The following is a 24,573-nucleotide window of genomic DNA, read 5'->3' on the forward strand; positions in this document are numbered from 1 at the left end:
GAAGGTGCCGCGCAGATGTGCAGGAACAGGATGCCTACCTCGCCTTGGGCACAGTGCGCAGTTTGACTAGGCTACTGATATTGCCTGGGGTTGTTCAGCATGCAAAATGACTTGCTCGACTCTGAAAGAGAGGATGCATCAGTTGTCACAAAATATTAGGTATTTTTGGAAGGTAGAAATATGTAATATGAGCAACAAAAAATGTGAACCGGTGATTTGAAACATTTCAATAGATTTTCTGACCGATGCATGCTACATTTGGATCGGTTTGGGGTCTGCAGCCCGATGCACTTGTATTTTAAACATTTTAATCGGGGGGGCCGATGCGTATCAGTGAATCGTTACATCCCTATCTACTACAATATTTAAAACTTGTCCATACGGAGGACATTCCCCTTTTATGCTTTTCACTATAGGCATACTTTCTAACTTTTGTTTTACATGAAAAATACCTCCATCTTCACAATCAACAGTAACCTAGGCCAAGGCTCCTCTCTCGCGCTCTCTCTCTCTACACATCAGCAGGCGCATGCACATAAGGTAGCGTGTAACCGACGGTTATGGATGATGACCATTGTGATAATAAAATAATCATCATAACGGCAAAAAATAAAGGAGGGAGAGATTTATTTTCTGTCGAACAAACAGCTGGCTGACCACGATGCCGCAGCAGCACACATATAATAAACTCAGCAAAAAAAGAAACGTCCCTTTTTCAGGACCCTGTCTTTCAAAGATAATTCGTAAAATTCCAAATAACTTCACAGTTCTTCATTGTAAAGGGTTTAAACACTGTTTCTGATACTTGTTCAATGAACCATAAACAATGAATGAACATGCACCTGTGGAACGGTCGTTAAGACACAAACAGCTTACAGACGGTAGGCAATTAAGGTCACAGTTATGAAAACTTAGGACACTAAAGAGGCCTTTCTACTGACTCTGAACAACACCAAAAGAAAGATGCCCAGGGTCCCTGCTCATCTGCGTGAACGTGCCTTAGGCATGCTGCAAGGAGGCATGAGGACTGCAGATGTGGCCACGGCAATAAATTGCAATGTCCGTTCTGTGAGACGCCTAAGACAGCGCTACAGGGAGACAGAACGGACAGCTGATCGTCCTCGCAGTGGCAGACCACATGTAACAACACCTGCACAGGATCGGTACATCCGAACATCACACCTGCGGGACAGGTACAGGATGGCAACAACAACTGCCCGAGTTACACCAGGAACGCACAATCCCTCCATCAGTGCTCAGACTGTCCGCAATAGGCTGAGAGAGGCTGGACTGAGGGCTTGTAGGCCTGTTGTAAGGCAGGTCCTCCCCAGACGACATCACCGGCAACAACGTCACTTATGGGCACAAACCCACTGTCGCTGGACCAGACAGGACTGGCAAAAAGTGCTCTTCACTGACGAGTCGCGGTTTTGTCTCACTTGGGGTGATGGTCGGATTCGCGTTTATCGTCGAAGGAATGAGCGTTACGCCGAGGCCTGTACTCTGGAGCGGGATCGATTTTGGAGGTGGAGGGTCCGTCATGGTCTGGGGTGGTGTGTCACAGCATCATCGGACTGCGCTTGTTGTCATTGCAGGCAATCTCAACGCTGTGCGTTACAGGGAAGACATCCTCCTCCCTCGTGGTACCCTTCCTGCAGGCTCATCCTGACATGACCCTCCAGCATGACAATGCCACCAGCCAAACTGCTCGTTTTGTGTGTGATTTCCTGCAAGACAGGAATGTCAGTGTTCTGCCTTGGCCAGCGAAGAGTACGGATCTCAATCCCATTGAGCACGTCTGGTACCTGTTGGATCGGCGGGTGAGGGCTAGGGCCATTCCCCCCCCCAGAAATGTCCAGGAACTTGCAGGTGCCTTGGTGGAAGAGTGGGGTAACGTCTCACAGCAAGAACTGGCAAATCTGGTGCAGTCCATGAGGAGGAGATGCACTGCAGTACATAATGCAGCTGATGGCCACACCAGATACTGACTTACTTTTGATTTTGTTCAGGGACACATTATTCAATTTCTGTTAGTCACATGTCTGTGGAACTTGTTCAGTTTGTCTCAGTTGTTGAATCTTGTTATGTTCATACAAATATTGACACATGTTAAGTTTGCTGAAAATAAACGCAGTTGACAGTGAAAGGACGTTTCTTTTTTTGCTGAGTTTATAATGAATAGAACTGGCTTGAACCTCTAACCCTGGCAATTTGACTGGTAAACTCATGAGTACACTCGCAATGGCTGCCTGGTATTGTGATGCAATAATTTCCATGGTAATGCAGAATGTTCCTTTTAAATTATGTTAATGAAACTGCTCCCGCTGATTTGGCCTTTTGATCTTGCTCCTCAAGAAATGCTGGCGGCCATGACCGAAGCCAAACATTAGTTGGCTTGGGGGTGTGGTTTGATGTGGGTGTTTCTTGGGTGTGTCCTTGCCACCACCGAGACACACCCATCTGTCAGAACCTTGCCCGCAGCTGTTTCCCATCACTCAATCACAACAAACAAACCTCTTGCAGGTTGAGTTCAATAACTACAGGAAGGTGTATGGTGAGATGTTTACAGATGTTCAGTTGATGTTATGATTAAACAAGTACAGTTAGCTCTGACACCTGTGGTCGCTTCTATCCTTCAAACTTAACATTTGTGACTAGGATGGCTGAATTTTCCGTACCACCACCGTCTCCGTTCCTCGCTCTGCCTGGTGAGCCCCCGGTTCCATGAACTCGATGGATTCAATCTTTTCAAACAAACATTACTGCGCTGGGCTTACAAGACGTGAGTGATGCTAGGCTAAAAGTACTGCTGCTACACTGCCTAGGCGCAGAGGAACAGCATGTATTCGGGACACTCGGTTATGCTGGAAAATATGGCGATGCTGTGGCTCTCTTGGAGACACACTTCTCTACACCCCAAAGAGCCCTCCTCCGTCGGTTTCTTTTCAGCTGCTTGGTGAGTCTGCACACCAGTATGTGGTACATTTTACGGGGCTTAGCTAGCTTGTGTACATTTTGGGCACTGCAGGACGAAATGGTATGTGACCAGCTCGTCGAGCATGCAAACAATGAGAAAGTACGTGAAAGACTGTTACTCGAACCTTATGATTTGTCACTGGCAAACGCACTCCAGCTGGCTTTTCAAGTGGAGTTCGCAGCCGAATGTGCTGTAAAGCTAGCCTTCCTTTCTCCAGCCACTCGCTCTCACTGACACGGACCGATCTGCTCAGACACTATACACGCAGCCGCTCCACCCCCAAGAGAGAGAGTGAGGGCAGCAGCACTTCAAAATGAGGAGAGCGTGCTACTCGTTTCAAAACTGCGTCATCGCTTACTTCCGGCCTATGGAAACTGCGGTTCCTCTGCCCAGAACGCAAAACTGTCCTCCATGTGGCCAATCATGCAGGAATTGTGGCAAACTCAACCACTTTGCTAAAGTCTGCAGGTCTGCCCCAGCTGACACACAACAACGGTATGTTCCCCAACCACCATCATTCATAATGTCAGCTCTGGACGAGTAGCATTTAAAACATGCACTCTGATTGATGAGGTCAGCCTGCCCCTCCACGACACAGGAGCTACAGTGTGTCTGCTGAACTTAGACATATAGACAGTTTTTGTCCCACCCCTCTCAACTGCCCTATGTTGATATGGCAACTCAAAAATTGACATTGTGGTGTTCCTCCAGCTGCCTGTTAAATATGGGGATGAAGCTTTGCCAGCTGTTCAGTTCCACGTGTCTCTTCATGGTGCCAACCTCCTGGGCCTTGACCTGTTCAGCAGCCTAGGCTTCTCCCTCTTGGACACCAGTGGTTCAGAGATCCTCACCGTCGCCACCCCGTGGCAGAAACAGCACCCTGCACTGTTTGAGGGCTTGGGCTGCCTCACCTCCCTTGCACACCAGCCCCTGATTGATCCCACCGTGACCCCTGTCATACAACCTCTATGCTGCGTCCCACTGGCCCTGCGCGCAGACGTCGATGCCGAGCTCTGGCACCAGCTAGAGGAAGACCTCATCGAGCCTATCGATGCATCCTCCTGGATCTCAAACCTGGTGGTGGTAAAAAAGAATTTAGGCGGCCTGCGTACCTGTGAGGACCTTAGAGCAGCAAACAAGGCCATCATCCCAGACAAATACATCCTGGCCACTACGGAAGAGCTCACTGCCCTCTTCTACGGCTCCACTGTGTTCACCAAGCTGGACCTCCGTCAGGGATACAGTGGGGGAAAAAAGTATTTAGTCTGTCACCAATTGTGCAAGTTCTCCCACTTAAAAAGATGAGAGAGGCCTGTAATTTTCATCATAGGTACACGTCAACTATGACAGACAAAATGAGAAAGATATCCAGAAAATCAAATTTTTTATGAATTTATTTGCAAATTATGGTGGAAAATAAGTATTTGGTCACCTACAAACAAGCAAGATTTCTGGCTCTCACAGACCTGTAACTTCTTCTTTAAGAGGCTCCTCTGTCCTCCACTCGTTACCTGTATTAATGGCACCTGTTTGAACTTGTTATCAGTATAAAAGACACCTGTCCACAACCTCAAACAGTCACACTCCAAACTCCACTATGGCCAAGACCAAAGAGCTGTCAAAGGACACCAGAAACAAAATTGTAGACCTGCACCAGTCTTGGAAGACTGAATCTGCAATAGGTAAGCAGCTTGGTTTGAAGAAATCAACTGTGGGAGCAATAATTAGGAAATGGAAGACATACAAGACCACTGATAATTTCCCTCGATCTGGGGCTCCACGCAAGATCTCACCCCGTGGGGTCAAAATGATCACAAGAACGGTGAGCAAAAATCCCAGAACCACACGGGGGGACCTAGTGAATGACCTGCAGAGAGCTGGGACCAAAGTAACAAAGCCTACCATCAGTAACACACTACGCCGCCAGGGACTCAAATCCTGCAGTGCCAGACGTGTCCCCCTGCTTAAGCCAGTGGGAGAGTGGGAGAACTTGCACAATTGGTGGCTGACTAAATACTTTTTTTCCCCACTGTACCTACAGATGTCGCTACACCCCAGCAGCCGCAACCTCACAGCGTTCATCACCCACTTAGGGGTCTTCCGCTACAAGTGCATGGCCTTTGGATTAAGCTCCGCCCCCAGCTGCTTCGACGAGATCATGTTGTCTGTCTTCTCAGGGATCCCAGGGGTGGCCATCTACCTCGACGACATCATTGTTCATGGGCCCACCACCGGGGTCCATGATGAGTGCCTACATATGTTCACTGCACTGGCAAAACACCACCTCGCTTAATGGAGAAAAGTGTGTCTTCACCGCCCTTGCCGTTGACTTTGTGGGATTTCGCGCCTCAGCCGAGGCGATTTCCCCACTCCACTCAAACTGAAGCGATCCTTCGGATCCCAGAACCAACCTCTTCTGCCCAGGTTGCGTCCTTCCTGGGTATGACGGCGTACTAACCGCTCCGCTGCGCCACCTGCTGAAAGAAGAGGAGCCCTGGGTCTGGACGACAGCCTGCTCCTATGCTGTGCGTCTCCTTAAATCACAGCTCACCTCATCACTGGTCTTCGCCCACTTCGACCTCCCAAGCACCACCCTGGTCACGTGCGATGCCTCTGCTGTTGCCGTAGGAGCAGTGCTGTCCCAGCTGCAAAGTGGACAGGAGAGGCCGACCGCCTTCGTCTCCCGAGCCTTCAGCCCCACAGAGCAGAGATTTATTCTGTGGGTGAGCAGGAGGCTTCTAGCATGCGTCTGGGCATGTGAACGGTGGCACATTTTATCTGTACAGCCACAAACCCCTCCACCTCTCCCGCTGGTCAGACCGTCTGCAGCAGTACAACTTCCGTCTCCAGTTCACACCAGGGCGTGACAACGTCTTGACTGACCTCCTCTCCCGCTCCAGGCTACGGTGTCACTGCAGGCGCTCCAGCAAGCATTGGCAGACGACCCTACTCTCTCCAAGCTGGTGACCTTCATCAAACAGGGCTGGCCCAACAAAGCGCCAGAGGAGCTGTCGCCCTACTTCAAGGTCAGAGAGGAGCTGTCCTGCTAGAACGACACGTGTCTCGTGAGGGCTCTGCACTGTGGTCTCAAGTGCTCTTTGTGTGCTTGCCATGGCGCACGAGGGCCACTTGTACATAGTCCGGCTCAAGCAACAGTCTCACGACTTGGTGTGTACTACCACCCCCAGGGAAATGGGGGGCGTGGAGCGTTTCAACCAGACGCTCAAGAATGGCATCAGGGCCCACCTCGCACAAGGGTGCACATTCGCCACCAGCCTGCTCCAAACACTGCTGTGCTACCTTGCCACACAGCACTCCACCACAGGGGTCTCCCCAGCATCCCTCCGGCTGGGACATGAGCTGCAGTTGCCCCTGGACAGACTCCACCCTCATTCTCGCCCTCCTCCGGCTCAACCACCCACTCACAATGCTCGGGCCACAGTCACGGTCCTCCAGCAGCGGATGAAAGAACTCTGACACCTGTGGTCGCTTCTGTCCTTCAAACAGAGATGCCGGAGAAAGCTTTGAATAGGTCAGAAGCCTACAGAGTAATATGAGAAGAATGCAATTGCTGAATTTATGTAGATATTCTAAACAGTGTTTTGATAACTTTCAAATGTAGTAACAGTAACGTAGAATAAACAACCCTTTACATAATACCATAGAAGCAGTGTTCTGCTAATACAGTATAACGATGTTCACCTTTCATTGTCATTCCCAGCTGATACTGATACTGTGCCTATCTGCATTTTGGCAGGTGGTAATGGGGCTACCTTGGCAAACATGTCGGCGAGATCATACCTTCCTGTGTGGTGTCCAATATACAACAGGAGTTCGCTGATCCTGGTGCAGAATAGACAGGGTTTCTCCCTCTCCATATTGACTGATACCATTCAATAATAAAAAAAGACAATACAAGTAAAAGTTATCTGGTAAAATGTTTATGCAGAGTGCCAGCTCTCTCTCCATTTAGAGACCACAGTATCAAGCCCATCTGTCAGTCTGGACTTCATCACATCATCTTGCAAGTCTCCATGTGCTGGCTCCATACAGGTTTCTGTGAACACATACACATATCCTAGTCACTGTTCTATTACCAATGGCATTTAGGATAGGTAATATCTGACACAAACAGGTACTATGTTGAAGTTTGTACAGGTCAGATTAAACCTACCTAATTCTGGTCTCCCCATCGACGACCATTGGTGAGCAGGCAAGAGGTGAGGCTGGAGGTGAGGTCTTTTGCCAGCACCCCATTGATGCGTAGATCAGCTCCTGGCCCCTCATTAAAGATACTGGTCGGTCAAACACACACACAGCACTGATTTACATTATCAATGGTTGTTATGATTAGCATTGGAACCGTGGAACCAACCTGATCGCTGCATTCTCCTTTCTATTTCACTTCAGATATCATGATATGTGAAATAGAATGGTTATGAAGGTGAACTCAAAACTGTTTTGACCTTTTGACCAGGTCCAATGTCACCAACCTGATTCAAGTGTCCTCCCTGTTCCATTTAAAGGAATGCCCACAGCGAGGGTATGTCTGCCTGATGCATACTCCCTTGCTGGTCTTTTCTATGTTGCAGTTCAGACCGGTTAATACAATAGACAGCCAAGTGGTAAATTGCATTTTGTTATAAAGAAAGGACAAAGCTTTTTGATAATGCACTTCACAACCTAATTGACTCTCTAATACTTGTATGTGCTTGGTATGGTAATTAACTTACTAGTTTATCAAACTGGGTGTTTTTTAATGCAACTTTTCATCACACACATTACCGTTGTTGATGAAGCAATCTGTCATCAGGCCAGTAACTCTGGTCAAGCTAATTCTAGGTTGTCACTAGTTACCAAGTCATCAACCTGCCTATTTCTACAATTTATCTTCTTAAAATGGGATTTTAAACCTAACCTAAACCACACTGCTAACTTTATGCCTAACCCTAACCTAAACCTTGTTTTCATAAATGTTTACGATGTAGCCAGGCTTTGTGGCTGTGGTAACTAGTGGAAACCCTAATTCTATGCTTTACAGATGTAGACTAACTTTAGCTCCAGATTGGATTAGATTGGCTAGCTTGCCTCGCTAGCATTATCAAATGATAAAGTTACATAACCAGCATTATCTACACCAGTGGTCACCAACCTTTTCTGATTCACTTTTGCAGTCAAAAAGCAAGCTGAGATTTTGTTTTTAAACATGACTTTAAAAAATGTAACATTAACCTAATTAATATGAATTAACTGTTAATAAAAACAGTTCTGTAGGAATTAGGTTTGTGCAGTAGGCCTAATACATTATCAAAGCATATTGGCTATAGGCCTGCCAATATTGTTCTTCTCAGACCATATTATTTTTCAAAACTCAAGCTTTGATAACAAAATAGATCAGTTGGTGTAGCACAGCTTTTACTGGACTGATGGTACCTGCATCTGATGGTCATGGTGCTTTCAAGACAACTGTGAACTCAGGAAAAATAGGTCAAATCATGACGTCAGTGATCTTCAGGTCGGAAAGTCGGAGCGCTAGAAAGATGACTGAGTTTCTGACTGAGTTGGATGACCGGTTAATACAATTTTTGTACATTTTTTCCCAGTTGGATAAAACATTTTTTAGAGTTCCTAGTTGTCTTGAATGCACTGAAGTCAGAAGTCTGAGATTTCCAAGTTGTTTTGAACACGACATTAGTCTCAGCGGAGGGACTTAGTCTCACCTTTCATCTGGTGAGACTGACCAGAGAGAGGGGACCTTCTTCCACCTGATGGCAAAACTCGAGTCGCACCGTATCCACATCTGCCTCATGCACAAATTCATGTTGTTCCTATGACCAGAGAAAGTGAAATATTAAAATAGACACAATGAGCTGCTAATAATAATACAAATGCAGGGCTATCGATACACTTGGCTACTCATTGCAGCTGCAGCGCGAGTGGAAGTAGAGAGAATCCGTTTTATGTTTTTTAATAGTGTTGAATAAAAACAGTGTTGACAGTGCTGAATAAAAACTTGAACATGAACTCACTCATAAAAACAGCAGCTCTTTGCTGTATTCTTTGACAGTCACAACAAAATGTTTGAGTATCCTTGGTGTGTCTGAGGCTTTAGGCCTATTTTTTAAATAATGAATACATGTATGGGTCTATGGCCATTGGTATTTTCATAAAAACCTACTCTGACGTTTTATGAAGCTGTTTTTAAAGTTCAACAAAGAGTTTTAACGGCTGGTTTTACATCCCTCTTGATCACAGCTGGGCTGTTTTAGTGCAGGCGGTTTATTATTTTCACTTTTGCGTACACAAATTCCCCTACTCGTACTGCCTCTTGTTTTCCTCAGCTCTGAATTGCCTTCCTCTCACTACTGGGAGATTTCAAACTACCTTGTCAAACCACTGTTTGATCAGGGCACTGTGGTGACAATGGCATGCGCTCTGTGTTAAGGTTTATTCAAGGTTTTCTACACGCACTGGGGCCAATCCCTTTCTCTGCCACTCCCTCCAATCGATTACTCTGCTCTCGCTCGCTCTCTCGTTTGTGTGTGTTTGTGTGTGTGTGTGTGAAGTTACACATTCTCTTTCTGCACCTCACACATTCTCTCGCTCTCTCTGTTTACACGCACACATTCTCTCACTCTCTTTCCCTCCACTCAGTCAAACTCCTTCACTCTTAGGCGGAGTTGGTGGTAGAGTGGGCTGTGGTTAGGATCTCTGAATGACACAGGGTTACCTCTCAGCTGTGGGTGTCTCTATCTTTTTCTATTTTATCCTACTGAATACAACTATGGACTTTAGCCTTGACTGAATGAGAGGCTCTACTTCATACTAAGGAGTTTTCTTTTCTCTCTCTCTCTCTGAGAGAGAACAGACTGCTCTACTGAGGATCTGAAGAGTTTCTCTCTGGACAGTGGAGAGATTGTTCTGGTTTTGCATTGACATACAGACAGGATGGCTGCCCCTTCACTTCTTCTCTTCGTTGACAGGTCTGTATGTACGAGAGGGCTATTCTGACCTTCGGTGTGTAGTATACACTGGCTTTTGAAGTTATCTAGGGGGCTATATTGCTGTTTTCTACCCATTTGTTTTCCTAGCCTGGGTACGAGTCCATTTCTGTTAACATTCCACTCCTTGTACTCTGTGTCATATGCTAAACATGACACTGGGAGTGTAGTGTGTGTGTGTGTGTGTGTTTTGGCATATGACAAGGAGTACAAGGAGTGGAATGTTATCAGAAACAGACTAGTACCCAGGCTATAGTTTTCTGCTTGACACACAAAGAACACTCTGCCATGTGAGTGGTTATGAGGCCTGGATGGTTTAGTTTAGGCAAGTTGTGTGATTCTGTGTACCGTGTGTCATCATGGAACATACCCTGGAGAGGGTAACAAGTACTTGAAGTCCTGAACGTTCCCTTGCTGCTCTATGATCTGTGTTGTGACTGTCATCTGTTTTGTTGTGTTTAAAGCAGTTCTGGTACACACTCTGGGGATTTCTCTGCTTTTTACTTTTTTAAACCTGTTCAATTTTCTCTGCTTAAGCCTACATTATTCACGACTGAGTACAGAAAATCTTGTAGAATCTGCCCCTCGACATTATACTATTTACTGTAATGTTTACTGCAGCAAATTATTACAACCAACCAAGTGTGAATCCTTAGTTTCCTTATGGTAAGCTAATGGGACTTAGGAAAAATAGGCCTAGTTTATAGTCAAAACCTTGAGTTTTAGCTAATAGGAAAGCTGCAGTGTCAGACTTTGCTCTGTGACGGTTTCAGTCGGCGCCCAGCTGTGCCCCCTGCACTCCAGAACTTCCCCGGACAAGTTCCTTTATCACAGCGGTAGTTACTGCAGTTTAAGACTCAGTGTTATAGTGCTTAGTTCTCTTCTTTAGTTATTTATTTATTTTCCCTTTAGGTAGGTAAGTCATTGAGAACAAATGCTATTTTACAATAACGACCTGGCCACAGCTCTTCAAGCTACTTTCTAATCTAGCCTAAGATGCAGCATTGCAGGCAATGTTTTGATTTTTGCATCATTTTTAATTTTTTTATGTGCCTATCCGGTTACATATTAATGTAATATTTATTTTAGTCCCAACAACGTTCTGCTCTTTCTCTTGTCAAATTATTACTTAACAGCGCCGTAACAATGGCTGCGGGGCTTGGTGTTGCGTAAGTAAACATCATAATTACATGCAAGACCTCCACCACTGATACAGTACTATAGCACACACCATTTGCCTGCTGTGATCTGCAGAGAAGAATGGGAGAAACTCCCAAAATACATGTGTGCCAAGCTTGTAGCGTCATACCCAAATTACTGATTTAAAGGGTCTGAATACTTATGTAATGTGATATTTCAGTTTTTTATTTGTAACAAAATGTGGAAAAAGTCAAGGGGTCTGAATACTTTCCGAATGCACTGTATTTCATTGCTAGTTCAGTGCATTGCAATTTTTCCATTGAAATATTTCAATATTTGCCTAATTGACAGGAGGCCCTTCTCAAGCTTGGCTTCTTGTCAGAACTATAACACCGTGGACTTTGCCTCAGAGCCTGAGATTGCTAATTATAAACATTGGTGCCTATATGTAATATAAGGCACGATCAGATTTAAGGAAGAATTGGTGGATAGTGAGCATACTGGTTATACATTTGCACCTCACCTGTCTTTCTCTAGATATGCATGTTTATTAATCGTTAAAGGTTAGCATAAGTGCAGTCTGAACCTCTTGAACTGTTTTGATTATGAAACGCATTCATCAACATGTTGTGAGCCATTGAAAGGATTAATCAAAGGTCAAGTTCCAAAGGCTTATATATTCTGCTCAAGTTTCCACATCCTCTGTAGACTGCAATGATGGGTCTATAGATACAGGTCACACAGTTTCATAACCTGCCATGTCATCACAGCGTCCAATATTGCAACTGATCAGGCTCACTGGACCCAGAATGGCCAACACAAAAGGTTAGGCAGATCACAGATAATGATCATGGACCTTTACTGGGACAACTGGAGTTTAACATATTTCTCGAAGGCGAACAAAAGTGAAGACTGTTCAGATTCCGGCACTGCCTGGAGCTTCTATATAGCCTGGCTACCTAACCAGACTGTGAGGTCAAACAATGGTGACCGGCGACTGCAATGGTCAGTCTGGTTAACCAGGATAGCTTTCATAGACACACTTTCAGATATTCCCCATTCTCATTGTTCTAGACTGTTTCTGAGATTTAGCCTATAGTTTTGAGTTACAGTTTTGAGTCTCAAAATGATTGGTGCCAATGGTTATGTCTTTGCCTCTTTTCCTCCAAGTTTTCCTTCACATCATCCACTTCAATGCTTTTTTCCCCTCCTGCCTTCTGAGAAATAGCAGGCCCCTCTGCCTCTCCTTTTATGTCCCATGAAGGAGATCTGTACGTCATTGTCGGTTACTTTGAACTGGCTTTCAGGCTTTGAGTTCTGTTTGTCTCGTGCAGTGTGCTTTGAAGCCGAGATCGTAGAAACCCAGACCAACAACTCATTGGCTAGTTCCTGGTCTGGGTCTTGTTGGTCCTAGCAACAATTAGGCAGGCACAAATGGACACAACTAGACACTTGGATAGACTGTAAAAGTAGGGACACATTTTTTAATGGGAAGATGCAAGCTCCAGTCCTGAATCTGCCAATCTACTATTTATGTTTGAAGGCATTCGAGATTGGTTCCATGGGGGTGAGTGGGTCAAGGGTTAGGGGTCAAACCGGTCATGTCAAACAGCAGTTACACTCTGACTACTGACCTGTATCCTCCAGAGTCTCTCTGTTGAGATACTGGCCAAGAGGTTTTGGTGTAACTCACTCTGTGGTTCAAATAGCCACCCTTTGCCTTGATGACAGCTTTGCACACTCTTGGCATTCGCTCAACCAGCTTCACCTGGAATGCTTTTCCAACAGTCTTGAAGGAGTTCCCAAATATGCTGAGCACTTGTTGGCTGCTTTTCCTTCACTCTGCGGTCCGACTCATCCCAAACCATTTCAATTGGGTTGAGGTCAGGGGATTGTGGAGGCCAGGTCATCTGAAGCAGCACTCTCCTTTTTGGTAAAATAGCCCTTACACAGTTTGGAGGTGTGTTGAGTCATTGTGCTGTTGAAAAACAAATGATAGTCCCACTAAGCCCAAACCAGATGGGATGGCGTGTTGCTGCAGAATGCTGTGGTAGCCATGCTGGTTAAGTGTGCTTTGAATTCTAAATAAATCACAAACGGTGTCACCAGCAAAAATCTCCAATTTGGACTCCAGACCAAAGGACAATTTCCACCGGTCTAATGTCCATTGCTCGTGTTTCTTGGCCCAAGCAGGTCTCTTCTTCTTATTGGTGTCCTTTTAGTAGTGGTTTCTTTCCAGCAATTCGAACATGAAGGCCTGATTCACACAGTCCCCTCTGAACAGTTGATGTTGAGATGTCTGTTACTTGAACTCTGTGAAGCAGTTATTTGGGCTGCAATTTCTGAGGCTGGTAACTCTAATGAACTTAAAGGTAACTCTGGGTCTTCCATTCCTTTGGTGGTCCTCATGAGAGCCAGTTTCATCATAGCGCTTGATGGTTTTTGCAACTTCACTTGAAGAAACTTTCAAAGTTCTTAATTTTCCGGATTGACTGACCTTCATGTCTTAAAGTAATGATGGACTGTTGTTTCTCTTTGCTTATTTGAGCTGTTCTTGCCATAATATGGACTTGGTCTTTTACCAAATAGGGCTATCTTCTGTATACCCCCCTACCTTGTCACAACACAATTGATTGGCTCAAACCCATTGAAGGAAAGACATTGTTAATTAACACCTGTTAATTTAAATCCATTCCAGGTGACTACCTCATGAAGCTGGTTGAGAGAATGCCAAGAGTGTTTAAAGCTGTCATCAAGGCAAATGGTGGCTATTTGAAGAATCTGAAATACACTTTTTTGGTTACTACATGATTCTATATTTGTTATTTCATAGTTTTGATGTCTTCACTATTATTCTACAATGTAGAACATAGTAAAAAATAAAGAAAAACCCTGGAATGAGTAGGTGTGTCCAAACCTTTGACTGGTACTGTATATACAAGTAATTAAGTCATTAGATAAGCCAATATCCTCTACCTAGTGTCTTATCCTGAATTGCTTTGCACTCCGTGACTACGTTGATGATTCTAAAGGTTCAGCTTCCTAACCAATAGTAACCTTATGGATTGCATAGCACTTAGGCTTGCAGAAAAGACAAGTTTACTCCACTGGAAAGCAGGAAATGAGCTGGCTAATTTATCTGCCTGTTACATCACCTCTATTAACGATGAGGAAGTTGGCTCTTTTATCAGCTGATGTTTATTCATGTTTTTTCACTCTCTATTCACATTTTTTATTGAAGCCTTCCATTGTCTCTTTGTGAATCTTGCACCATAGCCTATGTTGATGGAGAAATGAATGCAGTATGCCTATCTTAAAGGGATGCGGACCACGTGAGAGAGATGGCCATGATCATTATTATGCATTCAGTTCTAAACATCTACCCAAGCTAAACATACTGTTCTGACTGTCCTTACATTAGCCTATTAGAACATTGTCTAGTTGGTACTACAAACTGTTGTGTCCAATGGAACACGTGATAACATTTCCTCTATTGATTAAGACACTTTTTCAGTAAATGGTTAACAAGTAATGTTGATCCCTGTTTCAAATACAGAGATGGCGGTACAGTTTACTTTAAAGCTGGACTCCTTAATGGTGAAACTGCCACGTCCATTGGGATATTACAACAACAAATAAGTTACTGCAATCAACAAACACGTTTTTATCTTCCCCTCAGACATCATTGCACACGCGATAGAACAGCAGAATATGTACTGCAATTTTTTTAACCACACCTCTGTTTAGTCTACAAAACAAAAACAATATAAAAGGTCCTGGGATGGACATTGGCGCTGCTTCCCCTAATGCGGATTCCATCATTAATGCCAAACCCATCGATTATTAGATTATTCGCTGTGCTCTTTCTAGCCTACTTTTAATTCAAGGTGGTATTTTAAATTGAAGTGTAGCCTAGTGCTCTATCCTTGGCCTGTACTGCTCCACTCTTGGGTCTTTAACTGCCCACTGGCTCGTGGCGTGGCTTTGTTTAAATCCGTGAATTCCGCTTGTGCGCTTATCTCATGGACACACCAGCCAGCCATTGTATTGTCGCAGTTCTCCGCCTCGGGTGACCTAGTGAAGGGAGCCAGTGTGTGTTCAGCTTTGGCTCTGGGTTTTAATGTCTTAATTTCCATGTTCTCGCTCGCTCGCTCTCTCGCTCACTCACGCTCTCTCGCTCTTTCTCTCACGCTCTCTCGAACGCTCACTCATGCGCCCTCACTCACGCTCTCTCACTCACACCATCGTTCTCTGTCCCTCACTGTTCTCTCTCTCCCTCTTCCCTCTCTTGCTCCCTCCCTCTCTTCCCCTCACTCTCTCAGGAGTCTGTTTGTCAAGAAAGTGAAGGACACTCGGCCAGTGGAGCAGAAGGACCCGGGCTGGAAGCTTTTTGGGAAAATCCTCCCTAGAGAGTGCTCAGTGAAACACCCCCAGAAAATACAGAAGGTACGCACGTGCACACACACACACACACACACACACACAGATGGAGAAAACATACTACATTGCTCGACATTAACGCTTGTCTTCTGGTCCGGGACAAGTAAAACAAATTGTAGGATAAGAAGAATATAGATTTAAGTTGAACGAACGGACAAGTAAAAAAAAAAACTCATCACAATATCAAACAATTACTTCAGAATTGGATCAGAGAGGCCAACCTTGGAATAATATTCAAATCTGTTTTTCATTTTCATAAATAAAAAATCCTAGGTGACATACATATTGGCTACAGCCTCATGTCCAAACCGATGCTGAGATGATGGAGGCGCCAGAAAATGTAGCCAAACTTAAATTAGACTTTTAATTACATACTTATAGGCAAAACGCTGGTCATGTTTTTTATTTCTATTTTATAGGATCCCCATTAGCCGGCGCCAATGGCGACAGCTAGACTTACTGGGGTCAGACACATAACGAAAAATACATTACAGACAAAATACTTTACAATTTACATACATTTAAACATGAACATGTAGTGTGCTTGTGTGTTTGCATCTATCAGTTACACATACATGTAAGTACATACACACAAAAAGTAGGTCACATGGGGGAGAGGCGTTGTGCCGTGAGGTGTTGTTTTATTAGTTTTTTTGAAACCAGCTTTACTGTTGACTTGCACTATATGAGATGGAAGGGTGTTCCATGCAATCATTGCTCTGTATAATACTGTACATTTCCTTGAATTTGTTCTGGACCGGGGGACTGTGAAAAGACCCCTGTTGGCATGTGTGGTAAGTGTGTGTGTCTGTGCTGTGTGTAAGTTTACTATCCAAACAATTTGGAATTTCTTACACATTGTTTCTTATAAAAACAAGAAGCGACGCATTGTCTTTCCTCAGTTCTTAGCCAAGAGAGACTGGCATGCCCTCTGATTACAATGAAAAGCAAAAGGTGCCTCTGTTCTGGGCCAGCTGCAGCTTAACTAGGTCCTTCTTTGCAGCATTTAACCATATGACTGGACACTAATCAAGATAAAACTAGAGCCTACAGGACTTGCTTTGTGGAGTGTGGTGTCAAAAAACAGCATCTCTTTATCACGGACAGACCTCTCCCCATGTTTCACAAATATAACTAAGGATAATTAACAGTAGCGTCTAAAGGCTTGAGTCTGTCGACGTACTCTAATCATACAGAATCAAATTGTCACAAGAACCGAGAGTGAAGGAGAGTGCCTGCCATGTTGTGCACCACACATCACCCACCTTGAATCTGAGTGGAGACTGTCCGCATTTTGAAACAATTGAACTATATAGGTAATAGGTAACCTGGATGTTTCATGTTATTTTATGAGCATTTCTTACCTTGTATCAAAGTAGCCCAAAATACGACCATAGAAATGTTGTGGTGTTATTTTTATAAACACTTAATATGCCATTGAAACCAGCATTTTTTTCTCATGTTCTATTGGTTTTCAAATCAACGTTATTTTTATTTTCCAGCAGTCCAAGGTATAATCCTAGTCATATTAGTAACCCATGCTAGTTGATGCATCTTTAGGTCTCTCCTATTTCTTAATTTCTAATGGATATTTTCATCTCTGTCACGTTAAAACGCTTGCACGTGTGGTGCACTTTTGAGAATGGTGTTTTCCCGCTAATTGCATTTTGGAACATTCGCGTTGTTGAGCTTGTAATATAAAGCAATAAAACGTTAATGGTCTGATGTGTTGCATCAGCCTCATTTGCTTTTTAAAAATGTTCTATGTGCTGTGGTTGTATGAATTTTGGATCTGTTGTCCCAGAGTCAGTTTTGAACCGTAGACATATTTTTTTTTTTGCATCCCAGGGACGACGGGACAACATTCATTTCGAGCCCTGGGCGAATTATTTTATAAAGACATAAAAATATTTGGTTGTAATTGTAATGTTGCAATATTTTATAGGCTACCAGGATAGCCTTAAAGTGGCAGTGTTATATTTTGAGACAGGCTTGAATATGCAAAGTAGCAGCGGTGGAAAAAGTAGGCTACTCAATTAAGTAAAGATATCTTAATAGAAAATGACTCCAGTAAAAGTGAGTCACCTAGTAAATACTACTTGTCTAATGGTATCTGGTTTTAAATGTACTTAAATACTGTGGTGGAAAAAGTATTCAATTGTCATACTTGAGTAAAAGTAAATGCTACACGTCAAATTCCTTATTAAGCAAACAAGACAGTCCGATTTTCTTCTCTTTTTTTCGGACAGCCAGGGGCACACGCCAACACTCAGACATGATTTACAAACGCAGTATTTGTGTTTAGTGAGTCTGCCAGATCAGAGGCAGTAGGGATGACAACGTGTTATATTGCTGTCCTGCCTGAGCATTCGAAATGTAACAAGTACTTTTGGGTGTCAAGGAAAATGGATTGGAGTAGAAAGTACATATTTTCTTTAGGAATGTAGTGGAGTAAAAGTAAAAGTTGTCAGAAATATAAATAATAAAGTATGGATACCCCCAAAAACTTAGTTACAGTTCTTTACATCACTGCAAAGAAGCCAATAGGCACAGAGTGTAGCCTACATTTTTGTCTGATTCTCTATGTTAAAAAAGATAGTAATGCATTTTATTTTGTAAAGTGGTTCCTTGCATCATACGATGATGTAAAAATGGTGTTACATAACTTTTTTTGGAGGGTGGGACAAGTGGCTTGAGCTTTTGGACAAGTAAAAAATCAGTCCTGGCTAAAAAAGTTAAAGTCAAGCCCTGCACCATGAAAAGGTCCTCTACAGTATACAATGCACTTAACAATACAAAATGTGCGCAGAGGGATAAATGTGTCCTATAATTTACCATATTGTAAATGTGTGTGAGCGCAAAGACACCATATAATTACCCTTTACATTCTATGGCCTACTTCACAACACTACCACATTGAGTGTTTATTCCTGTTACCTGTAAGTGGCCATTGATTACCAATACAAGCCACTACCCTAAGTAATATAGATCAGACTGACACTGTGGTTCAACTGAGAAGGCTGGAGGCAACAGGTCAGCTTTGGTCTATATGACCTAATGGGTCCTGTGACCTGAGGGTCAGAGAGGAAATTTGTCTCCGTTTGCAGCTGGACTGATATCTAGTTCCCCTGTGTCTCTCTCTCACTCACACATACACATACACACACACACACACACACACACACACAATGAGTGTGAAGTGTACTAAAGTGATGTCCATCCTCTTAGACAGCTGGTCTGAACCTATTGTGTAATAACCTGGTAAAGGTATGCACTATGAAGGGGTGTGTGTGCTGAATGTCTATATAGGTATATGAAGTATGATAAGGTGTGTAGCGTATGTGGGTAATTCTTCAACTATGGTACTCTTTGAGCTAGACAGTTTCAGAAAATAAAAACATTTCTACAAACAATTTTTTAGTATCAGTTGGTTTCTCAATCTGTCTGGAAACCTTCCCTGAAGTTGGCTGTGATGATTTGTATTTACTAATATATATTTTTTGCCATTTTTATCTGACAGTCCAAGAAAACGGTCATTTCCATCACATAACAAAACATGTATTTTTAAGAGAAAATAATGAAATATCTTCTGTTATAAATATATTTGATTAAATAGCACACACATATCTGTTCAAATTTGTAATTTATTATTTTTTTCAGAAATGTAACTGTAAAGATTTTACAATGTTTACACTAAAAAACACCTAAAACTAGGTCAATGGAACATTTCATTTTCTTATCATAGCTCAAAATCATATATTTCTCAAAGTGTATACACAAATCTTAGCCCTAACTGCACAATTATCAACACCACTGAATATAGTTGGTTTGATTGTATGTTTTTTATATGTTTTACTTTAAAATATGTGTTGTGGTGGAAATGACATGGCGTGGCGGAAGAGACAGTGTGTGGCGGAAATGACAGATAGGCAACTTCCAATTAAAAACAATTTTTCTACTGCTCTATGTGGTGAACCAGAGCAAATCAATAAGCAACAGCATTTGTGAACAAAAACATATCACCAATATTTTTAAATTAAAAACAATCCAAAAAATGAAAAAACATGAATTTGTGTTAAAAATCAGCAAATCATTTCTTCACTGTTTTCTAGGGTTGCTTTTTGCAAAACTCTGCATAGGAGAGTCTGACTTCGGGATTCTCGTGTCTAAACTTCAGGTGCAGTGTCTGCATAGAATCCACCAGGAAGCGCTTTTGCATTTTATTTTTCATCTTTGTAATTGTCTCTTTCTTTCCAGTAGTGGCCCTACTGTTATCGTCGCGTTCTAAAAACTTTGTTATCTTTTCCTTCACTTCTTGGCTGACTCTGTTTCGTTGTGTTTTGCGGGTGTATTTGAGTTTGTCGGCCCTTGTCATGTTTGTCCTGATTAGTTTTGTAGAGAATCCAAACTCCTTCTTGGCCATGGTGACCAGGCGGTATTTTTTTAAGATCTTGCCAGCCACAAGTTTGGAGATCAGTTGCCGAGCTTTACGATTGTCAACATTCTGATACTTTTTTCTTATTTCTGACATAATGGTGTTATGGAATAGGAGTGTCTTCTTTAATTGCTTGCTTTCTTGCTGCATCTGTTGCTTTGTTTTCATTTTAGGTGACTCTAGGATCCCCAGGTTCTTCTTCAGTCGATTACTTCTTTTTTGTATTTTTCAACTTTTCTGAGGGCATCCTCAAGCTTTTGTTTAATGTCATTAAGATCTCTGTACACCTTTGCTTTTGCCTTCGCAACCTTTTTTCTCCCTCTTTTCCTCTGTGGAGTTCTCTCTGGTGTAGGCTCACACAGCTGAGGTGTTTCAGGGATGTCTTCTGCATTAACACTCATGTTGTCTGGTGATGGTGGTGGTGTTGTATGTGCCATGAAACTATTCACTGCTGAGACCATTTTCCATTTCCTACGTCTGTTTCGTTGAGAAATTCGCCACTGTCTTCTCATTTTTCGTTGTTCTCTTTTCGGCATTTCTGTCACAGATTTAACAACACCTTGTTGCTTTTTCTTCAGGTATCTTTCTCTGTCCTTCTTGAGGGACTCTGCATATTTAAGTGGATCTGATTTTATTCTTTCTCTGTATGATCTTGACCTCTGTGCTGTGGTATTGCTTGCCATCTTAAAGAAAGAGCCAAGACATCATGTCAAACCTACTTATCTATTGTTCTCTTATTTACCAACAATATTGTAATATTGTTAAAACTGTTTTTGAATTTAGTATCAGTATTATAGCCCAAATAATTTGCTGTTTAGCACGAACAATGTCATTTCCACCACAACCTGTCTTTACCACCACAATGAACACCGTGGTGGAAATGACTGTGGTGGAAATGACATTTCCCCACTTTCCCTCTAAAATCTCATGCTATGTACATGTACTGTACGCCCAGGTGGTATGTCTACGTGGCCACGTCATTGTCATGTGAAGGCCCAGAGCCGTGACATTTATCTTAAGTCCACTTCTATTCTTAAAACTCAGACACACCAGTAGGATTGTCAAACGCTTGCCTGCCGACAGTACTTAGCACCTCTGAACGGTGTCGGCAGTCAATCATTTGTGTTGACACAGCAAAGACCTTGAGGTTGTCAGCCACTCTGCCTTGTTAAAATACTCCAAACCAGAAGGTGGCAGTAGCGTTGTTTGACAATGCATGTCTGTGTGTGTTGCTTATGGTCTAGATTCCGATGTTCGCTAGCTGTGCTAATGTTGCTATTGTGAGGTTCTAAAGCCCATGTTGATAATAGCCAGATGGCCACAGCTAGTTAACTACCTAGAAAGATGACAAAGAAACAATTTGATTTACTCTCCATAATCCCATACTTCCAGTGCCAGCCCATAGCCAAAAGTTTAGCTAGCTAGCTAACATTAGCATATTCGTTAGCTAGCACAACATAGCTAGCTAACTAGCTAAGGACACTGCACTAACTCCGCAGCTAACACAGGCAGCTGTTTCATGGAAACCATTGTGATTTAATTATAATGTAAATACTACAGTGGTTAGCTAGCTTGGAGGAAGTATTTTAGTGTTGTGCGCATTGCATCTGTACCATCCCATAGCCTACATTGCCTATGAAGTGTAACTGGCTCATCCGTGGATGTACTGAGAGAATGCCCTCCTTTTTTGTTGTCACTCCTGCTGGCTCCCCCACGTGGGGGTTCGTGCTCTCTGATTGGCTCAAAGTCAAGTTGTTGACCACTGACGAGCGTTGCTATTCTACAAGTAGAAACGGTAGGTTCGTATCGCTTTTGTTCAAGCAAGAGAAGTAAATACAAGTCCATATTTCAGTGTCCTCGATTATCCCCCCATGAATAGAAACAAATGCAGCATATGGTTTCTTTTCACCGTTCACCCCACTGTGATAAGTACCTATCAGCAGTCTATGGGCAGTGAGATTCTTGGTGTGTTTCATGCTTCAAAGCACTGTGGAGTGAACGGTGAAAAGAAACCATATGCTGCGTTTGTTTCTATTCATGGGAGGATAATCGAGGACACTGAAATATATATATATATATATATTACTATATTTTGATGGTATGATACTACAATCGTGGTCAAAGGTTTTGAGAATGACACAAATACTAATTTTCACAGTCTGCTGCCTCAGTTTTGATTATGGCAATTTGCATATACTCCAGAATGTCATGAAGAGTGATCAGATTAATTGCAATTAATTGCAAAGTCCCTCTTTGCCATGAAAATGAACTTAATCCCCCCCAAAAAATGTCCACTGCATTTCAGCCCTGCCACAAAAGGACCAGCTGCCATCATGTCAGTGATTCTCTTGTTAACACAGGTGAGAGTGTTGACGAGGACAAGGCTGGAGATCACTCTGTCATGCTGATTGAGTTAGAATAACAGACTGGAAGCTTTAAAAGGAGGGTGTTGCTTGAAATCATTGTTCTTCCTCTGTTAACCATGGTTAGCTGCAAGGAAACACGTGCCGTCATCATTGCTTTGCACAAAAAGGGCTTCACAGGCAAGGATATTGCTGCTAGTAAGATTGCACCTAAATCAACCATTTATCGGATCATCAAGAACTTCAAGGAGAGAGTTTCAATTGTTGTGAAGAAGGCGTCAGGGCGCCCAAGAAAGTCCAGCAAGCGCCAGGACCGTCTCCTAAAGTTGATTCAGCTGCGGGATCGAAGCACCACCAGTGCAGAGCTTGCTCAGGAATGGCAGCAGGCAGGTGTGAGTGCATCTGCACGCACAGTGAGGCGAAGACTTTTGGAGGATGGCCTATTGTCAAGAAGGGCAGCAAAGAAGCCACTTCTCTCCAGGAAAAACATCAGGGACAGACTGATATTCTGCAAAAGGTACAGGGATTGGACTGCTGAGGACTGGGGTAAAGTCATTTTCTCTGATGAATCCCCTTTCCGATTGTTTGGGGCATCCGGAAAACACCTTGTCTGGAGAAGACAAGGTAAGCGCTACCATCAGTCCTGTGTCATGCCAACAGTAAAGCATCCTGAGACCATTCATGTGTGGGGTTGCTTCTCAGCCAAGGTAGTGGGCTCACTCACAATTTTGCCTAACACAGCCATGAATAAAGAATGGTACCAACACATCCTCCGAGAGCAACTTCTCCCAACCATCCAAGAACATTTTGGTGATGACCAATGCCTTTTCCAGCATAATGGAGCACCTTACCATAAGGCAAAAGTGGTAACTAAGTGGCTCGGGGAACATAACATTTACATTTTGGGTCCATGGCCAGGAAACTCCCCAGACCTTAATCCCATTGAGAACGTGTGGTCGATCCTCAAGAGGCGGGTGGACAAACAAAACCCCACAAATTCTGACAAACTCCAAGCATTGATTATGCAAGAATGGGCTGCCATCAGTCAGGATGTGGCCCAGAAGTTAATTGACAGCATGCCAGGGCGGATTGCAGAGGTCTTGAAAAAGAAGGGTCAGCACTGCAAATATTGACTCTTTGCATAAACTTAATGTAATTGTCAATAAAAGCCTTTGACACTTATGGAATGCTTGTAATTATACTTCAGTATACCATAGTAACATCTGACAAAAATGTCTCATAACACTGAAGCAGCGAACTTTGTGAAGACCAATACTTGTGTCATTATCAAAACTTTTGACCACAACTGTAAGTTACTAAGTCTGAATATTTTTAATGTATGTGGTCGGTTATGATTACATTTTTTATGCCACATTTTATGAACCGTTTCATACATTTGAGCCTTGAATTTGTCCTCCGGTGTGACATGACAATTATTATGCTTAAGATGTATAATTTCGATGAGAAAATTACATGTCATCATTCTTTGTCATTCCTAACACAATAATGTGTTACCTTGTGGAAATTCAGTAAAATAAGGCATTTTATTTGATAATGGTGCAAAGTGTCTAGTCTCTAATTTTGAATAATATTTAAATTTAATTTTGACAAACCTTTTATAAATCCACAAATCTACTTGTGGGGCATGCGGCGATCACTTGCCACATGTTCCATGATGATTTTTATGTTTTCATTTTGTCCAATTTCTATTGTCACACCAAAGGACATGTCACACCATAGGACGAAATAAATACGTTTTAAAACAATATTACTGGAACGAGTGAATGAGTTAAACAATTCTAAACTTTTCTTTTCTCTACACCTCTTTTTTTGAGTTTGCCCATTTCTCCCGAAGCTTTTCTCTTTGCGATGGTCGCAAAGACTTAACTCTAAATCTTTCAATTTCCCCCCTGGAATCCTGCTCTTTATCTGCCCAGCCCGGCGGAGATAATAATAATAACAATAATTCAGATTCACATAATGAATTACAACTTTCAAGTATGTTAAACTATCATGCTTCTGTTTTTCAGTGGCATGTCAACCACCCGTGTGCAACTGCATGCATGTGTGTCTCAAAGCCTCAACAAAACTTCACTTTGGGCCCCCAAACGGCTAAGGCTGGCTCTGGCTGCATGTATGGGTACGGATGTAGATATGCAGACCCGCGAGCCACTGCGGTCCTTCATGAGTTCAGATTTTTTGGTGTCCCCCATCAGA

The 24,573-nt window shown here is 43.0% G+C and overlaps 1 protein-coding gene across 2 annotated transcripts in view; it reads left to right on the plus strand.

Moving 5' to 3' along the window:
- The window catches only part of LOC121554752 (TBC1 domain family member 14), a 75,463-nt gene that overhangs the window by 14,601 nt on the left and 36,289 nt on the right, over positions 1-24,573 (plus strand). The window contains exons 1-2 of one of the 2 annotated variants that reach the window (XM_041868492.1): positions 9,634-9,960; positions 15,441-15,564. In XM_041868492.1, the coding sequence (XP_041724426.1) occupies positions 9,926-9,960; positions 15,441-15,564 (159 nt within the window). In that variant the 5' untranslated portion in view covers positions 9,634-9,925. Of the gene's footprint in view, positions 1-9,633; positions 9,961-15,440; positions 15,565-24,573 lie in introns of those variants that run through there. The other variant, XM_041868491.2, reaches the window with a different exon arrangement.

This window comes from Coregonus clupeaformis, chromosome 19 (genome assembly GCF_020615455.1).
Source record: "Coregonus clupeaformis isolate EN_2021a chromosome 19, ASM2061545v1, whole genome shotgun sequence".
In the NCBI taxonomy this organism is placed as follows: Eukaryota; Metazoa; Chordata; class Actinopteri; order Salmoniformes; family Salmonidae; genus Coregonus; species Coregonus clupeaformis.